Consider the following 23,436-nt stretch of genomic DNA (forward strand, 5'->3'; position numbering starts at 1 on the left):
AAGTATAGAAAAGGTAGATAAAACATTCCGTAGTTTCTGGAAAGTGCTGCTGCTTTAAATAGAAATAGCGTTTTAATAGTTAAAATTTCAAATACATATGCCCATGTCGAAATATTTGGTGTACCTATAAAGTCACCCTCTCGATTTAAAGAAAGCAGCAGCACTTTTCAATTTAGGAAACATATCCTTTATTTGTATTCAAAAATGGTTAAGATTTATTTAGTGTATGCCCTTGCAAAAGAACAATTGTATGAGGCGTCTCGATGTAAAATATACCTTATCTGACCATAAAAACACGACAAATTATTTAAATGCATTCTCTCGATAGTTAATGTCGAATAATCGTTCCGAACAAAGGATAAACATTGGTATTAATAGCCTGTTTAACACCTGTAAATAACATTATGTTTTATAATAAAACGCATTTTTTCTTGTTAAAAAATTCCTCAATCTGCCTCTCACAGCACATGTGATACAGCTGTACGTCATTTTTATCAAGTTCATCGAGATCAGTGATCTGTTAATAACCACCTGAATGGGATTTAACTAGCAAATTTTTTTAAATGCATTGAAAACTTTTATTGTTGTTTATTATGCTTATGCAGTTTGAAAGTTGCAAATTATTTCATTTTCTGGTATTATGAGGAATACATAAAAGTCATATTTTAGGGTGATGTAACAGTAAATTTTTCCCGTATAAATTAGGCCCCGCCTCCTTATTTCAGCCTTAACAATGCTGCGAATCTGCTTAATTACTTTAAAATTACATTGATATTTAATTTAGATAAAACTCTTTTTAATCAGGACAGGTTATGTTTCTTAAGTGAAATATGATATTTATATCCTTCATCAAATGACAAATATCATGTTCTTAAAGTTGTTCAATAAGATAATTTTTGTGTGTGAAAAGCATGGGAAAAGTCATAAATCTATCAATTATGCATTAATATAGACTGTACATAAAATTATGCTCCACAAAGAAATATTTACTGTTCTTATGTCGAACATTACTTTTGACAAGTAGAAGAGCAGGATTTTTCACATACACAAGGGAACATGTATATCTCACAATGATTATGCGAGGTTCAGATCACAGAGTTAAGTGTTTTGACCTCCACATCAATGTTTAAGTCAATCACTTTCATCATGACACCCAGTTTTCAAGTCTACATATTACATAAAAGTCAGACACACATTGACAAGATCATCAGTGAGTTGTCTCCCCATTATCTATGTCTGAATCTGTCCCATTACTTTCACATCTGGAGCAACCTGAAATAAGATTAATGTTAAAAAGAATTGTATGGTACTGCTCAAGACATGCCATGGATCTGGATATAGAAATAATCCATTTCACTCTCTGGTGCAGTCCTATAGGGAATTCTCAAATGGATATCACAAGATTATTTCAAATATAGGAAATTTTGCAAGTTGTATACAGGTAAGTCATTTATTAATAAATGAATCATATACACTATCTAAAGGCAATATCTGTGTAAATTTGAGTCATTCAATTTTTTTTTTCAATTTAATAACCTACACACATGGAATAGTATGTCATTTAATTTTTCATTAATTTGATTTTTAAAAAAGAAATTCACGTAACTGTAAACTCAATTATTATAAGGAGTAGTTAACGTGTACCTACCACAATTCACAGTTGCTGGCACCAACAATGCTGGCGACATCTTCGTTTTCTGCAATCTCCGTTAAAATTAGCCCTTTCTCTGAGTCCACGTCAAACACACACTGAAATATAAAGAAATATAATCAAACACACACTGAAATATATAGGATTATAACCACATTCACCATTAAGAATATAAGGGCCTCTCCCAGAGTTATTTTTTTTTTACATTTTTACAGTATCTCTAATTACAGATTTATATCATTATGAACGTCAGTGATTGCCATACCTTGTCTGTGATGATCATATCCACACAGTTTTTACCCGTCAGGGGCAGATTACAGCTGTTGACTATCTTACTGTTTCCTTTCTGAAATATATCAACACTTAATCAGTTAATACTGATATATAATCAAGCTTCAAACATATTGATAAGGTTTTGAATAAGCAAACATAAGTAGGAATACTTTATAATCTTGTCTTGATGCTCCATGGTTACAATAACCTTAGTTTTGTGGCTGGACACCAGATCCATAGCTCCACCCATTCCCTTGACCAACCGACCCTAAAATAATCAGGCAACATAGATCAGCACAACAAGAAAAACTGTCCATAAACCAAGTCTGTGCAACACACAGATAACCCATTAGTGTCAAGTTATGATATGAGAAACTGATTACGCCAAATGTTTTCTTTAGATTGAATTCACAAGTTTTCATTTATAAATTACCATCAAGGTTAAACTTAATTTCATCATGCACTCTTTCTAGCTTACCGGAATCATCCAGTTGGCCAAATCTCCATAACGAGAGACTTGCAATGCCCCGAGTATGGTCAAGTTTATATGTCCTCTGTAAAAACAATATCAGTCACACAATTAAAGGAGAAACATGAAATGCCCCTAGTATGGTCTACTTAATATCTCCTCTGTAAAAATGGATTATGTCTCAGATATTTAATCTCCCTGTCCTGTAAAGGTTTCTTGTAATTAAAACGTATGGAAACAATAGTCGATGTATTTTAGTAGGAAATACGAGGTTTAGTCTTGAATTTGATATATGATGGAATATTAGAATAAGACTGGACCCTTCTGTGATTAAAAATATTATTTTTATATATAAACTGCTTCAATTCCTTTGGTAGCATACTGAAGTTTAAGGAAAAAATGGATTGATTTACCTGTATTTTCTTCAATATAATGTGGGGGTTTAAGAAGCTTATGATTCGCGGATTAATAATGGGACATAAAATTAATCTCAAATCACAATTATCTCAGGCTAAATTATTACACATAATGCAAGATAATTAGGAGACTAACCAATCCCATGATTCCGTTTTCACTCTGCAGATGGACGGTCATTCCTGGTGGGATATGATTTTTGGCCAACATTGGCATTCCAATACCGAGATTGGCTGAAAATATTTGACGAGAAATATAAACAAAATTTACATGATTTAGATTTGCTAAAATTATTAGACTAATGACTAATAGCAAATAATCAACTTTCAGATTGGTTGAAATTATTTGACCAGAAATAGAAAGAACACTTAGATTGGTTGAAGTCATATGACAGAATAAACCCACATAATTCAGATTTGCTGAATCTGTACAATATATCTAGAGCTTCATCATGTGTTGTACTATCATTCAACTTAACAATACTTCATATGTTAATGTCTCAAAGGCACTCTTTGTAAATAAATTTAGTCTCATGATACTTTTTATAATGTCGTCAAAGGTTAACTTTCTGTCTATCATATGATACTGTACAAAATGTCTTCAATAGTTAAGTTTCTGTTAACCATGTAATACTTAATATAATGTAGTTAATAATTAACATTCTATTATATGATACTTTATATAATGTGATCAATAGGTAATTTTCTGTCTACCTTATGATAAGGGAAAAATTAATAGCATTTTTAAAAAAAATCTTCTTCTCAAGAACCACTGGGTCAGAAAAGATGAAACTCACGTGGAATCATACTCAGGTAGTGTAGATTCAAGTTTGTTCAAATCATGACCCCCGGGGGTAGGGTGGGGCCAAAATGGCCGATCAAATTTTAACATAGGAATACATAGGAAAAATCTTTAAAAATCTTCTCAAGAACCACTGGGCCAGGAAAGATGAAACTCATGTGGAATCATCCTCAGGTAGTGTAGATTCAAGTTTGTTCAAATTATGACCCCCGGGGGTAGGATGGGGCCACAATTTGCCGATCAAAGTTTTACATAGGAACATCACCCTTCCCCGCAGTCACGCATTTTAACGCATATACCATTTCCTATTTCTAACGTATGTTGCATAAGACTTCGGTAATTTGTAAAGAGTTAAATATGAAAAGTCTGGAATAAATATAGGAAAGATGAAACTCCTGTGAAATCATCTCAAGGTAGTGTAGATTTAACTTTGTTCAAATCATGACCCCCGGGGGTAGGGTGGGGCCAAATGGCCAATAAAAGTTTTACATAAGATTATATATTAGGGAAACCTTTTAAAATCTTCTTTTCAAGTACTTCAAAGCAATGGGTAGTGATATTTATAGGGAATCATCCTCACGTAGTGTAGATTCTAGTTTGTTCAAATCATGACCCCCTGGGGGGTTAAAATTCAGGCCCCCTCCCCCTCCCCCCTCATTAAACTTTCAGTTCTGATCTGATATGTACTTTTTATTAGCCAATTGCTCAGGTGAGCGATGTGGCCCCTGGGCCTCTTGTTATTGTTTATTATTACCTTTATCCTACTTACTGTTGATGATTTATCTCTATCCACTTTTTACTGTTTATTTTTACCTCTATCCCAATTTTACTGTTATTTTTACCTCTATCCATTTTCATAGCTGGGTCCTTTTATGACTCTCTGTACGTAAACATGTGGAACGTGGACGTCCTCTGGTGGAATTTCTCCTACTTCCACAATCTCCTCTACTTCTGCAATCGTGATCCGCCCAGCCTTACACATCGGGGGGTTAAAATTACGAGCTGTCTTTCTACAAAAAGAAAATAGCTTACTCAAATACTTTCCTTAGCCTTATAAAGCAAGAACTTTCACCAAAGATAAAAGGTTCCTTTATATCACTTTTTTTATATAGTGTCTTGTCATATCTTTAAGGTGGAGTTACCTTTTGTGCATCTTGACATACTGTCTTGTGTCTTGATCTATATAAAAAGGTACTGGAGTTGCCTTTGTAGACATACTGACCTAAAAGTGAGATGTCCCACTTAATTTTCCTTGTGTGCCATGATCTACTAACCTAAAGGTGAGGTTTCCTACTTTTTAAACTCAGATGACCTATTGCTCTATGTTTTCGTCCGGCATGCGTTAACATTTGAATATTTTCAGCTTCTTCTCTGAAATTGCTGAACCAGTTTAGCCAATTTTATTATATAGCATCTGAAAGCTCTGGTGTTAGGGCGGGGCTCTATTGATTATATAGTGAAAATACACTAATTCTTTGTAAATCTTCTTCTCTGCTTCTGGGTTTTGAATAAACTAACTAAATAATTTATAGTTGTGATGAGCAAGAGTGCCTCTACCAAAATTGATAATTTTATGGCCCCAGACTCAGGAGTTCTGGTCTTAGGGTGGGGCTCTATTGATTATATAGTGAAAATATGCATTATTTCTTTGAAAATTTTCTGCTCTGTTCCTAAGTATCAAATAAACTAATTAAGTACATAGTTATGATGAAAAAGAGTGTCTATACCAAAATTGTGAATTTTATGGCCCCAGGATCAGGGGTTATGGTGTAAGCGATTGCCTCTATAATGATTATATCGTGAAAATAAATTCCATCTATGAAAATCTTTTTCTCTACTCCTAGGTAATAAGCAGATGACCTACTTATAAAGTTATGGTGTACAAGGACTCTTCTTCCAAAATTGTGAATTTCAAGGCCCCTTGGTCAGGGATACCAAAGAAGGAGGTGGCTCTACTTATATACTGAAAATGAATTGTTTGAAATCTGCTCCTTGGTAATAATCAAACATTTTTGATAAGCAAGCTTGCCTTTTTGAAAATTGTGCAATGTGTAGACCTAGGGTCAGGAGTTCATGTGTGATAGGGGCACTTTTGATTATTGCGGAATATTACTGATTAGTTGAAATGCATTTTTTGTTCCCCTAACCTGCTTATGGGTATTAACTAAACAAAATAACAATTGTTTAGTGTATAGTTATGATTAGCAATGGTGCATCTTTCAAAATTGTGAATGCTATAACATCTAGCTTAAAACATGAACCTTATTCAATCATTTGAAAGTTGTTGCATGATGCTCAGGTGACCTATAAGGCCCATGGGCCTCTTGTTTACTAACCTAAATGTGAGGTTTCCCACTTTGCATGCCTGTTGTGCCTTGATCTACTTACCTTGTGTGAATGTGAGGTTTCCTACTTTTTTGGTCTTGTGTGCCTTGATCTGCTGACCTAAAGGTGAGGTTTCCTACTTTGTCTGTCTTGTGTGCATTGATCTACTTACCTAAAGGTGAGGTTTCCTACTTTTTTGGTCTTGTGTGCCTTGATCTACTGACCTAAAGGTGAGGTTTCCTACTTTGCCTGCCTTGTGTGCCTTGATCTACTAACCTAAAGGTGAGGTTTCCTACTTTTTCTGCCTTGTGTGCCTTGATCAGGGCAAAGTCACCTTTGATGGCTTCTTCCATGATGTACCTAAATCCATTGAATTCCCTTATCTAAAATAAATTAATAAAATCATTGCATTCAAACTAAACATAAGTTTTGTAAAGCAGGATGAGAAAGTGTACATTTATCTAACGATAATACGCAGTACAGTTAAGGTTTGCAATGGAAATATCTACAACATTTTGTAATTAAAGTGTATTCATAATCGGAATGGCGATTATTTTTAGTATATTATTTATATAAAATAATTGAAATTATGGTCAATAACTACACATTGAGTACGATAAGATTTTATATTTAGACTGGTCACGTGATGCAGCAGTCACGTAATGAGGAACATTTACTTGCAGTATTGAGGTAATCTATAAATTTCACTAGTGCAAGGGCATAACCAAGTTAAAATTCTAAGTTTAGTTTAAACATATATTCAAAATGCATTGTAATTTCTGAAAAATGCTGCGATCCTATCATTCTGGTAGTAATTAGCTCACATTTACCTGTAAAAACTAATGATTAATTAGTAACCCCATGACCTAGATTCAAACCTTATGTGATACTTGTTAGACCAGATTCTATACCCCATTGAGCTATCCAGCAAGCTATTGAAAACCTTACCACTATTTTCTAATTCGCTGTAATTATAGAATAGTTTTTTCGTTGAGGAAGAATATGGAGATAACAGTATTTTTTATGGACTTTGAGATTATCTCCATATCCTTCTTATTTTTATTGCTTGTCAGAAATGCCAATCCATGTTTTTATCTTCAATGACACAAAAAGTAATAAATTAAAATGAAAGTAGATTGATTTTTCTTTACTGGATAAAGCACCTGGAACTTTTCAGATTTTCAGATCTTACCTTTCAACATGGACTCCATAAGGGGCTCACACAATTATTCAATGTAAGTTTTAATGAAGAAATATATACTGAAAGGAAAAAGAAACGCATAATAAACTTTTAAATAAAACTAAAACTTTTATTTCCAATATGTTTTCCGGTATTGTTATCATATATTTTAATTCAACTTTAAAAAACAAGTAACCGAAATCTTGTGTGACTTTGACTGATAATTCCTGAGTCATTGAAATTGATATGTCGATACCCCCAAAATTAAAATAAAAATTCTCATCATCTCCCTTGCGCATCAGTAACAACCTTGATTTTCTTGTGGATCGAGTTCACCAGAGCATTTATCTTTCTCAAGGATTATCTTTCAAGCCTTCCAACGGTAGTCTTAATGGTTGAGAGTAGCTGTATTATTCCAAAGAAAACAAATCCCCCCGCCCAATGAATCCCATGAATTTTCGGTTTAGGATAGAATTTACAGAATCTAGCTGATTTGGTACACGTTGATGTTTGTAAGGAAGTATCGAAAAACACTGGCTACATTTTCTCAGCGTGAACATGCTAAAAACATTACGCATACGGCGTGTACGTGCGCGTATGAGAGTAAAATCGACGTAAAGTTGCCAAGCTTGCATACCAAATTAGAGCAGAGAGTTTCTGTCAGTATTAGGGTGAAAATATGAGTAGTATTGCCTGCCGTAAAAATATCGGTTTTAGTGATAATGACTTGAAAATAACCGAGGTAGCATGATGAAAAACCGTATCTTGATGTGACGTTGTTACGCGCCAACGTCACCCTCATGGTTGGTTGGAAACCTTTTAAGTTACTCTCTAACAACCGAAATATCTTTTTTGGTTGAAAAGTTAAAAACAAACTGCACAGCAACATGTTGTTGCCTTTTTATTCACTTATGTAACTCAGTTACTAGACTCCATGTAACTTCCGTCATCCATACCATGATTGCAAGAAATTTATACTGACTGCAAATATCGGAAAATGATGTCTATAACTCTAATGCATCTCTTGGCTCTTCAAAATGTGAGCACAAAATTATCATCATCAACCTGCACGTGTATTTGGCTTTTTATCACTTCCCATACGTGACACCTTACATTTCATGGATGAGTAATTTTGACCAGCGATTTTAGTGCAAATTAACCAAAATATACATCTGACCAATTTTCATAATTTTCGGCCACATAGTAAAATATTTTTCGCTATTATGCTATTATGCGTTTCTTTTTCCTTTCAGTATATGTATAAAAATGCTTGAATTATCTGAATTAGTTTCTTTTTAGGTTTTGATAAATCATATTAATAATAACCTTCAAATGATTGGTGAATGTGAAGCCCTGACTGGACAAGCATAATTAGTTCACTTTTATTGACCCTTCTTGAGTACACCTGTATTTTATTGCTAATAAATTAACTAATTCCTAGTAAATCAAACAAAGTTATGGTTTTCAGAATACACTTCAGAAAGATACATTGGATAAAAATTTACTTATATATTTAAAGATTTACTGTGTTTAAGAGGGTAAAACATTGTATTGCGTACTTATTAATTGAAACAAAAAATTTAAAATGATCCCTTAGCAATTTGTCTCAGTACATAAAATTAAATCTAGCCACACAAGACGAGTTGTTTCGATTCAAAATTATTTTTTAATGACAACTGAATATAGCTAGGAACTGAGAAATTTTATAAATTGCCTGGTCAATGAAACTGGTTAGAAGTATTTCTGAATGCAAAAGAAGATAAAGCTATAGATATAACCTATAACCTTGATCACAATATTTGCTTTTTAAAAAAAAAATTACACTGAAAAATATTCACTAAATATAATTCACTGACCATAATATTATGAACTTCTTTTAATATATCACCTTCATCACCTGCATATGGAGAATGTATATCTCAGTTGATTCGATCTGCAGGAGCACACGGTGGGTGTGACCGGTCAGCAGGGGATGCTCACTCCTCAATGGCACCTGATCCCGCCTCTGATGTTTCAGAGGTTCGTGTTTGCTCTGCCACTATTTGGTTTTGTTTTATGGACTTTGATCATAGGCGCTTGAGTCAAGGATACTGTAAAATATCAACACTGCACACTGAAAAAAAAAATGATGACCATAGTTCGAATTTCCTCGGCAATACATTATATAGAGAATATTAAGTATCCTTGACCCAAGAGCCTATGACTTTGATATTGAATACTGTTCGTTATTTCCATATCCTTCATTCATTCATTGTAATCATAAAGTAATCAGAAAGAAATCATGATCACAAGACTTTTTTTTAGAGTAATGGATTAAATTACGATAACTTGTAATAAGAAAGATGGATGCTTACAGACTACTCATGATTATTTGGCAAACTATATTCAATAACAACTGATTACGATTACCCTGATCATAAAAAAAATCATCCTCCTTTACTGCCTCAAACATCAATGTACTAAAATTGCATTTTACAGAATAGTTGCATAAGAATATATAATTTTTCATTTATTTTTCAAATGTAAGTAAAAATTGATTTTTTTTATATAGTTCGTTGTCTATGAACATTTTCCTAGAGAAATATGACAGTTACCTTATAACTACGTTGAAATTGATCTAGAATTGGTAATATTTGCATATTTTTATGGAAATCTTTATTGCGATGTCCAAAAAGAAATGGTAATTAGTGTTTAAAAGCTTCCTTAAAATCAAAGATTAATCACTGGATTCGCAACGCATGTAAAAAGAAAAATATAAATCTACATATTTCTTAATTTTTTTTGAAATGTTGAAATACGTATACCTTATGATATATGTGCTTTTCAGATATATATAAAAGAATTTTAAAAAATGTGTTCCCGATGATATCATTGTATATTGATTTACAATAGTCACATTCATACTAGATAAATAAATTATCCCTTAATTTTTACCAGTAGGACAGCCATAAAACATATATCAGAGTCAGTGTTTTTGGGACTGTGTTGTAAAGTGGGGACCTCGCAAGTGTTGGCAATGAGGAAAGATGTGATGGACATCAGGGATATGGTGAGAAATCAAGTGAAAACAAGTGAAGAGACCAGTGTGATGTTTAGTGGAAGTCAGAGAGAAGGATTCAGACTGGAAGGATCAGATGTAGACTATATGCTCTGGCCAAATAATCATCGTGTGCTCTGGGATTTATCTCAGTCACGGTATTATAACACACACAGGCAAACACTGATCCTCTGTGACTGCTCTGACAGTCCACCAGGATACTCTATGTTATATTTACTGTCACCAAGCATGGACAGAGACATCCCAAGAGCTTGTGTTAGAATGAATAACAGACATTATATATCTAGTTCTATATACAGACAGATCATGTGTTCTACATCAATAACAAATTCAACTCAGCATGGACCTTGTGTCAGTGGAACATATAGAACACTAGAATATGATACTGCTCACTGCTTTGTTTGTGACTTTTGGCCTCCATCTGCCTCCTCGTGGATGGACAGATGTCACTCATGGCCCCAGCCTCGTGTTGTTGATGATATAGCAAAAAATGGTTGTCACTTTGTAGCAATAGGGCATAAGCTTGGAAGTCATGAAGACCATGAATGGAGATTTTCTTTTTCTCTTGCAGAACAAAAACTAGTGTATTCAATGAACAACTGTCAATTCTTAACTTATGGCTTGCTTAAATTGTTTTTAACAGAAATAATTAACAAAATGGTAGGCAATGATGATAAATTTTTGTGCTCCTATCATATGAAGACAGCAGTTTTCTGGGTGATTCAACAACATATAATACCCAAATGGTGTCCACAAAACCTCCTGGAGTGTTTCTGGGTCTGTTTTAAACTCATCCTCAAATGGGTTTATGAGGGGGTCTGTCCTAACTTTTTCATTCCAGATAACAACATGTTTTTGAGTAAAATTCATGGCAACATACAACATCAATTATTTACCAGACTATATGGGTTGTATGAGAAGGGTTTAGCGTTTCTGCTACTCAGTCCCTCCATTAGATCTTACATTATAAATGTCCTTTATAACCAAATATCCTCTATCAACACAGATGAACTTACTCTAATTTCTGAGGCTGAGTTTGATGTAAATCTATTTAAGGAAATATACCACTTTAACAAATTAACCAATTTTGATGTACAAAGATGTACGAGATATCTGTATACAATAGAATATATGATAGGTTCATCCCTCCTGACACAGTATCAAGTCCTCCAATTAGAGAAACTTTTAGCTTCAGTCCTTCAGAAAACAGCATTTATAATAATACACATGGAAACTTACGCACATAAAAACAAACTGAGGTATAGAGCTGACAAAATCTCCTTTCACATGCTGAAATTAGCAGCCAAGTTTGGTTTTATTACTGACATAATGTACATAGCCATGTATTATTACAAGACACTTAGATACATGGAAGCTTTATCTATTATCGATATGATCAAGGTCAAGTTAGCACAGCCTTATGTGATGTATGGGTTTAATGTAGATACAACGATGTATACTGAGGCTGTAGGGGGACAGTCCTGGTCTTCAAAGATGAGACAAGCTGTAGCATGGGATATCAGACTTGACAATAAAATCCATTACTTTAGTGAACTGATACCAGAACAAGAGTCTGTTGTACAGAACAATGGGCCTACATTATGTATCCCACCCTTGATACTGTTATACATGCTAGAGATCTTGTGCAACAGACATGTAGACACAATGAGAGTACACACAGCTCTAAATGATCTACAGACCTTAGTTCACTATGATCAAGGACAGCTAATACCTGTACCACTTAAAGACATATCGTGGCAGATTCTTGGGATCTGTCAACAGGTGACAGGGAACCTCCAGGCTGCTTTATCCTCATACCAACAATCTCTCAAACAAGAACCATTCCATTATATACAAAGAGCTACAGAAATGAGAATAGAGCAGGTGGGGGTCCTTCTATAAGATTACTTTATCATTAAAATAAATGTCAAAGAAATATTAAAGATTACCTAATAGGGTATGCATTCTTGTTTCTATTTGCAAAGTCTTTGACAGATATTTTGATTTTTAAAAAGTGGTCCATGGGAATCAATGCTCACCTAAGTTTCGTTGACTCTGCTGTTCTTCAGTAGCTTTGTGGAAACATTTATCCCATCTTTATTTCAATGAAAATGGTGTGTCATATATCGTGTTAATAACCAATCCTGATACCTAAAATACGAAGATGCAGTAATATCATTGTTGAATATCAGGCTTTGATGTATTATGGAGATCTTTTTTAATTTGTTTCCGATAGACAAATCTAGGCTTTAAAATTTGACCCATAGGTATGTCCAACTTCAATTCTTTTGTCTATAACTTGGAAATAAATGAATTTATCATTCTAATAAACGAATTTTAGTGTTACCTTTAAGAAGAATCTGCTTTAGAAAATAAGGGATTTTTTTTTTACTGATTTCACCCTCTGCATCAATCAGCAAGGCAGATAATAAAAGTTTAATTTTCAATGATAAAAAATTAGAGAGAATCAATAGGAAAAGAAATATTGTTATCAAAATAAATAGAGTAGGTCAAATAACCAGAGCAGGTTACAGGAGTCTTTGATTGAAGTTACTTCTTTAACCGTGACTTTCTGCACCATTTATAATAATGAACTACATTTAGATAAAAAGACTCAAAATGTGGAGCAGTTAACTAAGGCATGTTTTCTATTTCATAACCGATTTTTCTGCTAAATTTGATAAAAACGGTGAGGAAAATGAACAGTGTTCAATCTCAAAAACCTGTAAAAACATGTAAAGAGAGCATTAGACACAGACGCCTGGTGGGATCAGGTGCCTAGGAGGAGTACGCATCCCTTGTTGACTGGTCACTGCGAGCCCTAAGTATAGAAAAGGTAGATAAAACATTCCGTGGTCAAATTCAGGGTTGATCTTACCTCTGGTGTTTCGGAGATCCGTGTTTGCTCTGCTCCTATTTTGTATTGTTTTATGGACTTTGATATTGAATACTGTTCGTAATTCCATATATCCTGCATTTATTCCATGAACTATAAAAGTTATTTACTCATTTGATTATTAGACTGAGGAAATTTTAAATAAACTTTCACCCAAACACCAGCAACAAATATCTTTATTTTTCCTCCAACAATATTTTGAAAAAAACGTTTGAAACAATAATGACTGTCTATGGTTTTTCTTCAATCTTTTGTTTCAATAAAGAAAGTCTTTTAAATTCTTCTCAAATAATGATTGATTGTATGTTGTAAAACGTCCCTCTCGAGAATTTTTCACTCCTACTTTTGCCGTTAAACAGCTACAAATTTTGTCCTATACTCAGCACTCAGGATATGAAGCAGTAAGGGATCTTTTTCGTGCCAGGATCTACTGCAACACGGGACCTGTTTATACTGTCTTGTCCGAAGGAACAGTTTCCACAAATGACAGTGGGATTCGAACCTGCTACGTAACGATCAATTCCTTAATTCGCAACTCTAGAGTAGGAGCTCTATCCACTGTGCCACACAGATAAAAATAGTTAAACTTTTATCATTAAAAGTACATTTTTGAACAAAAATCACTCTGATTTCATGTAACAGATTTTAGGTATTGATCGTGCACTTTAGCAGAATAAAACTCTCGATTGATGTGCACAGAAAGCTGTTGTTCACTGCCAATATCACTTGTAACATCTTGAGCCTTCAGATTAACAAAGGGGGCACTCAGACTAATGCCAGGTAACAAACTATAAACAAAAGCATTAAAACCAACATATGTATGTACGGTAATCACCAATCTACAGAAACCTACCAAGGCATCAAAACTATGATCATTGTAACAAACTCTCAAATCTTCCACATAATAATAAAGTAACTGTACGGACAAGCACAGACAGAGATAATAACTTGAAGGATACAAAGCTTAGCTAGTAGCAATTGACAAATAAGAGGCCTATGAGCTTTACAGGTCACCTGAGCATCATGTGAAAACTTTTTAACAATTGCACAAGTTGGTTTCTGTTTTAATCCAGACTATGACATTCACAATTTTTAAAAGCGGTACCACATTACTCATCAAACATGTAACTATACACTAAGAATGCTTAGTGTGCTTACTCAATACCCATAGATAGAGTTGAGAGCCAAAAATTCAATTTCAACTTATCAGTAATCAATCAGCAAAAATTTGTAGTGCCCCCAAAAGGAAAAATGGGCACCCTTGCTCATCATAAATTTTCGATTATTGCCAAGAGAAAGATTTCAAAGCATTACTTCATTTCCTAAAAGAAAGACCATTGCTCGTAATAACTATGTTCTTGGATCATCTGCTTAATACCCAGGAGCAGAGGAGAAAGTCATATATTTTATCCATGTAGTAGTATTGTAGTTGCTGTACAGTTGCATTATATAAATGGGTAAAATCCCAGATCCTGTCTTATCACCTTGCTGTACACATTCTTTACACAGGTCTTTTGCCGTGAGAGTCTAATTATAGTGAAGGTTTAAAAAAATCAATTTTTTTCTTAAACATTTCATTGTAGCATTTTGTCATCAAAAGCAACTTTTTAAAAACATGAGTAATGAACATTAATAAGCTGTGACCATGTAGAATTTATTAATCTTTGTTTTAAAAAACCAAAAAACAGAAACTGTACAGAAATATCACTTTTATTCTGAAACAAATCAAATATTTCAGAATCCATACATTCATCATTTAAATAGGAACATGATTTTAAAATGCCCTTAGATATAAAAAATCAATTGTACACTTGTTATTTGTACACATTTCAAACCTTGATTTATAAAGAAAATTGTAATATCCCCTACCTAATGACTAAGGACAATCACTATGTTATTATTTGGAGAAAATTTGTAATGTATCAGGGTGGCAACCAAGACTCTCGATGTTCCTCCTTCATTAAAAACTGAACAGTAATCTGCATAGTTCTATACCAATTTGACAAGCTTAATTACGTTAAAATGGCGTTAATATTTAATTTAGATAAAATTTACTTTTAAACTCTTTTTAATTGGGACATATTATGTTTCTTAAGTAAAATATGATTAACATCCTTCACCAAATGACAAATATCATGTTCTTCAGGTTGTTCAATAAGATATTTGTGTGTGTGTACATGTGAAGCATTCGGAAAGTCACAGATCTATCAATTATGCATTGATATAGACTGTACATAAAATTATGCTCCACAAAGCAATATGTGGATTGTTACTTTTGACAAGTGGATGAGGAGGATTTTCCCCACAACACACAAGGGAACATATATGTCTCAAAATGGTTACATAAGGCTCAGCTCACATAGTTCAGTGTTTTGACTTCCACATCAATGTTTTAGTCAATCCCTTTCATCATGCCACTCTGTTTATAAGTCTACATATCACATAGAAGTGAGACACACACATTCACAAGACCAGCAGTGAGTTGTCTCCCCATTATCTTTGTCTGAATCTGTCCCATTACTTTAACATCTGGAGCAACCTGAAATAACATTAAGATTAATAAGAACTACATGTATATGGTACTGCTCTAGACCCGACATGGATCTGGATATAGAAATAATCCATTTAAGTCTCTGGTGCAGTCCTACAGAGAATTCACAAGATTATTTCAACTATGGCAAATCTTAAATAATGTATTTAATCTGACCCTAATTTATGTCCAGGTTTATCATATTGTCTATTATTTTAAAGAAGAAATAAGAAATTGAATTTTTAATGAATGAGTACAAATAAAATTGCTTTGGTAAAACTTTAGGTGGAATTTGCATCTCGATCAAACAGACAACAATTCAGTTACAGTGGATTCAGTCTGTGTGTGACTAACACATCCCGTTCATATGGAATCCGGATAGTATGGAATCCGGATAGGGCCATGCGTTCGACTAATTTAGATTAATAAATTGAAGTTTTTAATTAAGTATCATCTGCTCCTGTTTTGTAATGTTTGACGGATGTTTTTTCCTCCAACAAAATTCATTAATATTTTTAATCAATACTGACTGCTAATTATTTTCATTAATCATTTGTTTCAGTTAAGAAGCTCTTGTAAATCTTTTATTCAGTTGTTCAATATATGTACAAAACATTTTAAAGGATTATACCCTTTTACAAAATTCAATCTTGATTTAATGTAACAGATGATTTTAGCTACTGATTGTGTACATTACCAGAATAAAATTTTCTCAATCGATTGAAGTGCACAAGGAGCTGTGTTCTCTGTCAATATCACCTGTAACATACGGAGTTTTCAGTTTAAGAGAAGGGCATTGAGATTATTATTTTGTAGTAAACTCTAAATAAAAGGTATGTCACACGTACATCATACACTGATATTCAGATACCAACATAAGAAATGAAAGCTCAGCTGGTGACAGTTAGCAAATAAATTGTAACTTCTTAACTCTTATACACTTTGATATTAGCCTGTTAGTTTACAGATAATTAACGCAATTTTCCAGATTACTTTTTTAATAAGATTTTTTTCAGGATTTTTATAAATAACAACATTACATAAACAGTACAAAATGATAATAGAGAAACAAGATTATCTATATGTTGTTGACTTTATCATTGTTAACATATTTATGTCAAGCTATTACAAATATTATAATAAGTAAATTCGCTGTTTTTTCGAATATAACAATTTTTTATAGTGCATATACATATAATGGAAGAATGTTTTTTAATACAAAGTGTTGCAGAGTATAAATATACAAAGTATATACTGAAACAGAGTTGCACGAGCAATTATGGTCCACCGGGGTCCTAAAGCCACAAAAGTCCAAACACTCCCTTGTGGACGATGCCACTCGAGACTGTTCTCTCGAAGTAGCTGATGAATTGAGAAAAAACATGGACATCATATTCATAATGTGTCCGCAAATTTTGAAAAAATATGTTGTTTATCACTATTCCAGGTTACTTACATTTACTTTAAACTTACATTATGTCGACAAAATTAATTAACAATGATTGCAAGTTCTTGTCATGGCTTTATTGATTAATAGTTAAAATGAATCATCAATACAATTTTGTACTCAAGGTATCAATACAATGATGTACTCACGGTATCAATACAATGATGTACACAAAGTGTATATTTGATAACTGATACACAATGGGTACAATGATATACAATGATAGTCCAATGATATTCAACGATATTCAATGATATTCAATGATATGCAACGATATTCAATGATATTCAATTATATAACTTATGATATACAATGAAACTTGAATTGCAATGTGCAGGTAACAATGTATTACCAGGACGATCTACATAGACTTTTCAACAGTGAATGATGTAGAAAGTTCATAGAACAATGATACAATGACATAAGCCCAGGTACTGGCCAAGGGCCCTGGAAGAAGGATATGGAGATAACGAACAGAATTCAATCTCAAAATCAATTAACAATACAAAATAGAAGCAGAGGAAAAACGGACCTCCGAAACTTCAGAGGTGGGATCAGGTGCCATGGAAGAGTGAGCATCCCCTGCTGACCTGTCACACCAGCCGTGTGCTCCTTATCACGATCAGGCAATAACGGAAAAAATCCGTCGTCAATTCAGTGTATAAAGAATGGACTAACAATTAGTATGAAAAAAGTCAGTCATCATTTGACTCAATGATAAATTGTATTTGCTGACAAGGTCATTGTATCAACAATAGAACTTACGAAATGATGACTTTAAACGAGACTGTTGAATTTCTTGTTTCATCAACTTGCTTGACAATAGTTTACCTCGTTTTAGAAAAATGTTCATACGTAGAGCATGCTCCTTCGTATCGAATCAACTGAGATATATATACTCCGTATGCAGGTGATGAAGATAAATTGCTGCATAAGTAAGGGAAGTTGACGATAGAAAAGTTATAGTCATCACGTTTTTTTCATATAGCTTGGTTGTTTGATTACCATTAACGTCTTTTTTAAGTAAAATATCCAAGTATGAAACAGATGTGTCACACTCTGTGGTATCTTTTATCTCAAGCTCACTAGGCTATATCGGATCGACATAAGAATGGAAATTACCATTGTTAATTGACAATACGACATCAATATACCCAAATATCGAATTGAAGGCCACAGCAAGTTTTTTCTTCTTTTCACGCATAAGATTTTGCACAATGTATGCTTCATATGAATTTAAAATACGTCTGCTAAAAACAGAATGCAATTTGTACCCATGGGAATTCCAATAGATTGTTGGAATACCTGGTATCCAAAAACCACATAAATATTTTCCATCAGACATTCAAGCATCTCCCTAGATGTCATCTTCAGAGCACTTGTGCTTATAATAGGATCAGCAGCGAGCTTCTAGCAAAATTCGGTTCGACCTAAGAACAGTCTGTAAGAAGTCCATGCACAAAGCAGTTATATGAGACCTAAGAAAAGCCATGACGCTTACGGAATTCTTCTGCTGGTAGCCAAGGAAACGAATGTAACGGATTCTTCTGTTGGTAGTCAAGTTGATCGGATTCTTCTGCTGGTAGCCAAAGGAAAGAATGTAAGCATTCTTCTGTTGGTAGCCAAGGGAATGAATAATGACTAAGAAAGAAATCAAAGACAGCAGAAACAACTTGTCAAAACAAAATAATTCATTAAAATCTGGTATATGCGGAGGGTAGGTGGGATACTGATCTTCAATGGATAACGGAAGATGGAGAAGAAAGAACAAAATGCACATGTGTAATGGATGTGGCTACACAAATTATGTACATTTGCATGAGAGTTATTTTTCCTGGACTTTATCTCTATTTGTCTCCATAATGGGACTCAACTCATATTGAGTTAAGTCTGATTATGTCGTCAAAGTAGATTAACAATAATTTGCTGTTTTGTCATGGCTTTATTGATTAATAGTCAAAATGAATCATCAATACAATGATGTTCTCAAGGTATCAATACGATGATGTACACAATGCATCGATGCAATTATGTATCATTGGATAACTGCTACACAATGAGCGTCTTTGATTGTAAGTTGAAATGCCCATTATCAAAATTGAAGATTTTTTTTTTGCTTCATATACCAAAGATGATCCAACCATACGATGACAGGAGCACCTGCAAACTTAGGATACAGTAAAAATACAGTACAAATGTTTTGACAAGTGCCCGACCCTACTCATGACAATTATGACTATAGTCGAAAGTAAGTTTGAAATACACTGGACTTTCATTTCCCCTTTAATCTTTATATCATCTTCAGACAATCCTGATAAATACAAGAGTGTTGCACACTCAATTCTAAATGAATGATCGCATTAAATGTAAAAGTTGAAAAATTTTGTTGCATTGAAGTAAATTGGTATGAAGACAATTGCTTACCACCTGCAAGATGAACAATTATCAAACCTGGAAATGATGGGTCTAATTGACCTTAAGTAGCTGTGAAATGTTTTTATAATGCAGATGTTTCTTTGTTTGATGACATGTGCAAGATACCGTATAAGTAGAATTTTTAGCGAGGATTTAATTTTGGCATTATTAGCGAGGGTGCTGACATCGCTAAAATTGAATATCGCTAAAAATTAATTGCGTATTATTTGTAATAGCTACTTTAGTAAGCATTTTAAAATCGCTAAAATTACTTCTCGCTAAAAATAAAATACCAGATTTTAGGTAGAAATCGCTAAATTTGCGTCTCGCTAAAATTTCCACTTATACGGCATAATTATGTTTTTGCATGCTGATTAGTTTTTGGACCCCTATTATGCGTTTCAATTTGAATTTTCTGTAACTTTCCATCCTTGATAGTCAACATCAATGACTTTTTAACTGAAACTGTATACTCATTAACTCTAAGAAGGTAAAAACTTGCTAAGTGAAAGGCCAGAGTAAACAATCTTGTTTCATACAAGTTTGACAAACTGATGGAATACATTTTGTTATTTGATTAATCAAAGACATGTAATTGGGGAATGAGTGCCTTCAGAGAGGTTTAATCTGTGCAAGCCTTCTAGCATTTTCTTAAAAATGAATGTTTAGTAATATCGGTCCGCAAATGTATTTGGAGATCATAGCTTATCGCGCTAATATAGCATCGTACAATGGAATGTGCTACAAGGTAATGTATGGGTGATAAGCTGGTATACAGAAGACAGCCAAAATATTTTAAAGGAGTACTATTGATTTTTTTTTTTGCATATAGCTGCATTGCAATCTTGGGCTGAATGCCCTACTTCCTGGTAAAGCTTTAGCCAAAAAATCAGTGAATGACAAAGATACTGCAATTGCTTCATGGTAACCTTCTTGAAATTGTTAATTAATGAAAGAATATGTTTTAACTCTTAATTGTGCTCTGTAATGAATGTGATTTGGCTTGTGGGATTTATACTTTTAATTGTGCTCTGTAATGAATATGGTTTGACTTGTGGGATTTATATCTAGACCAAGAAATTTTAACGAAGTGGTTGGGCCTTCAGTTTTATTTGTATAAATTGGAATCCCTATTTGCTGACAAGTTTGTTGAAGTGTTTTAGACAGACTCTTCCAATCCTACAAGTCCTTCAAACCCACGAAAAGAAAATAATTTTTTTTGACTGACAATCCATGGAGTATTGATGTGAATTTTTCAAAAGTAGCAAATGCTATTGGACTAACAAGGACATGTACTTATCTATGTAGAATTTATCTCGAATTCTAATACCTAAATGACAAAATTCTGAGGGATGTACTGGCAAAAGCGTAAAAGGACTTCACAAATCCATCTTACAGATGAAAGCACATTCACCCAACTTTAGTTCATTTTTAATTACTTGATCAAAAAGGAATATGATACCCAGCAAAATGCCAGGTCGATGAATTCATTTACACTACTATCTCTAGGGGCTTAAAAATGTGTAATCAATCTCCATCCCCCATCTATTTTTTTTGGTGGGTGGGGAATAATGAATTCGGGGATGATTGTTATGATAATACATGTATGGATGCTGGTAGTTACATGACGCTCTAGCACAAGAGCAGTTAAAGTTATAATCAAAACATTTTAAAAAGTGTAGAATGTGTTTGTTGAGTTTGTAACTTTGCCTACCGATGTAGCTGCAGATCTGTAGCTCTCCGAAAAAAAAATATATTGATAGACCGGAGAGCTACAGTGCCACCCATTAAAAAAACTGTATATTTATTGCGCACAAAAAAGTGCGCTCGGTTCTTAATAAAATAAATTCTTCCAAATTCTTACCTCAATTGCAAATAAGGAAAAATTTCAACAAATTCCTTTATTTTCTATCAAGTACTCTCATAGTTGACATCCGAATGAAGCATATTTGACCGAATTATCTTTTAAATAAAAATGGCAGTATAAATAAGCAAAATGTTCGATGATTACAATATCAGGGTCAGGAGGACTATTAACAACAATTATGAGGAATGCTTGGTTGTGGGAACAGCGAAATAATATGTTAGGAACACAGGGTTAGTAATACTTTGAGATTACAGTTTTAAAAACATGGAGAATTAAATCGAGAACCGAGCGTACTTTTTGTGCGCAATAAATATACAGTTTTTTCAATGGGTGGCACTGTAGCTCTCCGGTCTATCAATATATATTTTTCGGAGAGCTACAGATCTGCAGCTATACCGATTGGTGATGAGCAGTCGCTTATGTTTGAGCAACAATGAATTCGGGGATGGATGTTATGATTATACATGCATTAGATAGTGAAACGTCCCAGAGTTTCAACTACACAGGCATGGCTAATAACCAGGGGCCCGTTTTACAAAAGAACTTACGACTAAGACCAAAAACTTCAGATTATTGCAACATTTTACAAAATTAATAATTTTCTTTGAAATTTTCTGTGTAAAAATATCTTACCACCTTCTTTTTAAAAAGTTAAAAATAATTTCCGATATAATGTTAATTAAAATGTTATATGAAGAATTAAATTTGGTCTTAAGTCGTAAGTCCTTTTGTAAAACGGGCCCCAGGGGAATATTTCTACAGAGGACGAAGATACGTCACGTAGAGTACACACCCTCACACAGAAAGCACAGGAACAATACCGCTAAAAAGTTCAAAGGTATAGAGACATACTTTTACGGTTCTAAGAGGATATCGAAAGTGTATTGTTAGAATGTGCTTCATCTTCAAAAGAGATCTATGCATTGAAGTCTGTGAAAGAAAAACTTGAGGACAGTTTCAAACGTTACAAAGATTATCATGAAGAATTCGGTGATTACCTTGATAGAAAGCACACAGCTGATAGCGCACAAGAGTTAGACACTATACGGAAGAATTTTAACGAGATAAATAAGAAGGTTCAAAACGCTTTAGTGAAAGTACAAGATGATATTGATTTGGTCCACAGTTGGAAGTGAACTCTAACCCATCTCATAGGACAGCAAGTTCTAAATCATCAACACTCAGTAGACGTTCACAACAGAGAGTGGAGGAAGCCAGAACTCGTTAAAAGATTGCTGTTCAATCTGCAAAACTGAAAAAACAAAACAAAAGGAAGATATAGATGTGGAATTGGATCTACTGCAAAAACAGGAAGAACTGGACATTGCAAATATGCGTCTTAAATTTTTTTTTAATGAAGTTTCATTTATTCAGTAACATACAATATATAACAGAGAGGCAAAACGTCCGCAGAAGCCCTCTGGTAATACCTCACCAGGGGTGCCAGGATAATATTAAATAATATATCCAATATTTGAACACAGAATTTTTTCACATTATACTAATATATAATTATTGACGCTTCATTTTCATACATATACATAAATATCTCAAAGCAAATTAGCACCATTTTTATATATGATAACAAAGTATACGTTTAACACCATTTTACTAATATGTAATTGTCGACGCTTCATTTTCATACATATACATAATTATCTCAAAGCAAATTAGCACCATTTTTATATATAATAACAAAGTATACGTTTAACACCAATAGAAGCATGACCCTTGTTGCAGTGGAGTTTGTGTCGAAAAAAAGAAAGAAGTCTATATCAATCTCACTGTAACTAGTATTTAGGGCCAAGCCACCCTAAAATACAGGTCTTTTTATGCTTTACAGCTTAAAAACAAGATCAATATGTAGAGTTTTGTGATAATAAAATTAGATTATAAAACACACATCAGAATAATTTAATTTTACTAATACATGAACATTTTTTTCCTCACATACAAGTGAAACGGAAATTGGTTTTTTTGTTATTTAGTTTCGTATAAAACGTTAGACCTTAGACCTATGTTTTCGTCTCATTTCTTAAACACTAAAAAATATTAATTTTACAATCATTTAAGGTGTTTCCACCCTCACAATTTTATAGGTTCAAAGTAC

At 33.5% G+C, this 23,436-nt stretch overlaps 2 protein-coding genes across 2 annotated transcripts in view; one reads left to right on the forward strand and one right to left on the reverse strand.

Moving 5' to 3' along the window:
• Positions 1-4,452: 4,452 nt before the first annotated feature.
• The window catches only part of LOC134234791 (probable succinyl-CoA:3-ketoacid coenzyme A transferase, mitochondrial), a 41,734-nt gene continuing 22,750 nt past the window's right edge, over positions 4,453-23,436 (reverse strand). The window contains exon 3 of the mRNA XM_062716834.1: positions 4,453-4,618. Within this exon, the coding sequence (XP_062572818.1) occupies positions 4,453-4,618 (166 nt within the window). The remainder of the gene's footprint in view (positions 4,619-23,436) is intronic.
• On the forward strand, positions 9,777-12,073 carry LOC134234793 (uncharacterized). Its single transcript, XM_062716837.1, has 2 exons — positions 9,777-9,793; positions 10,054-12,073. The coding sequence occupies exons 1-2, from the start codon at positions 9,777-9,779 to the stop codon at positions 12,071-12,073; spliced, it is 2,037 nt and encodes a 678-aa protein (XP_062572821.1).

The sequence above is a fragment of the Saccostrea cucullata genome, unplaced genomic scaffold, assembly GCF_032062105.1.
Source record: "Saccostrea cucullata isolate Sc308-1 unplaced genomic scaffold, CSIRO_AGI_Scuc_v1 ctg5791, whole genome shotgun sequence".
In the NCBI taxonomy this organism is placed as follows: domain Eukaryota; kingdom Metazoa; phylum Mollusca; class Bivalvia; order Ostreida; family Ostreidae; genus Saccostrea; species Saccostrea cuccullata.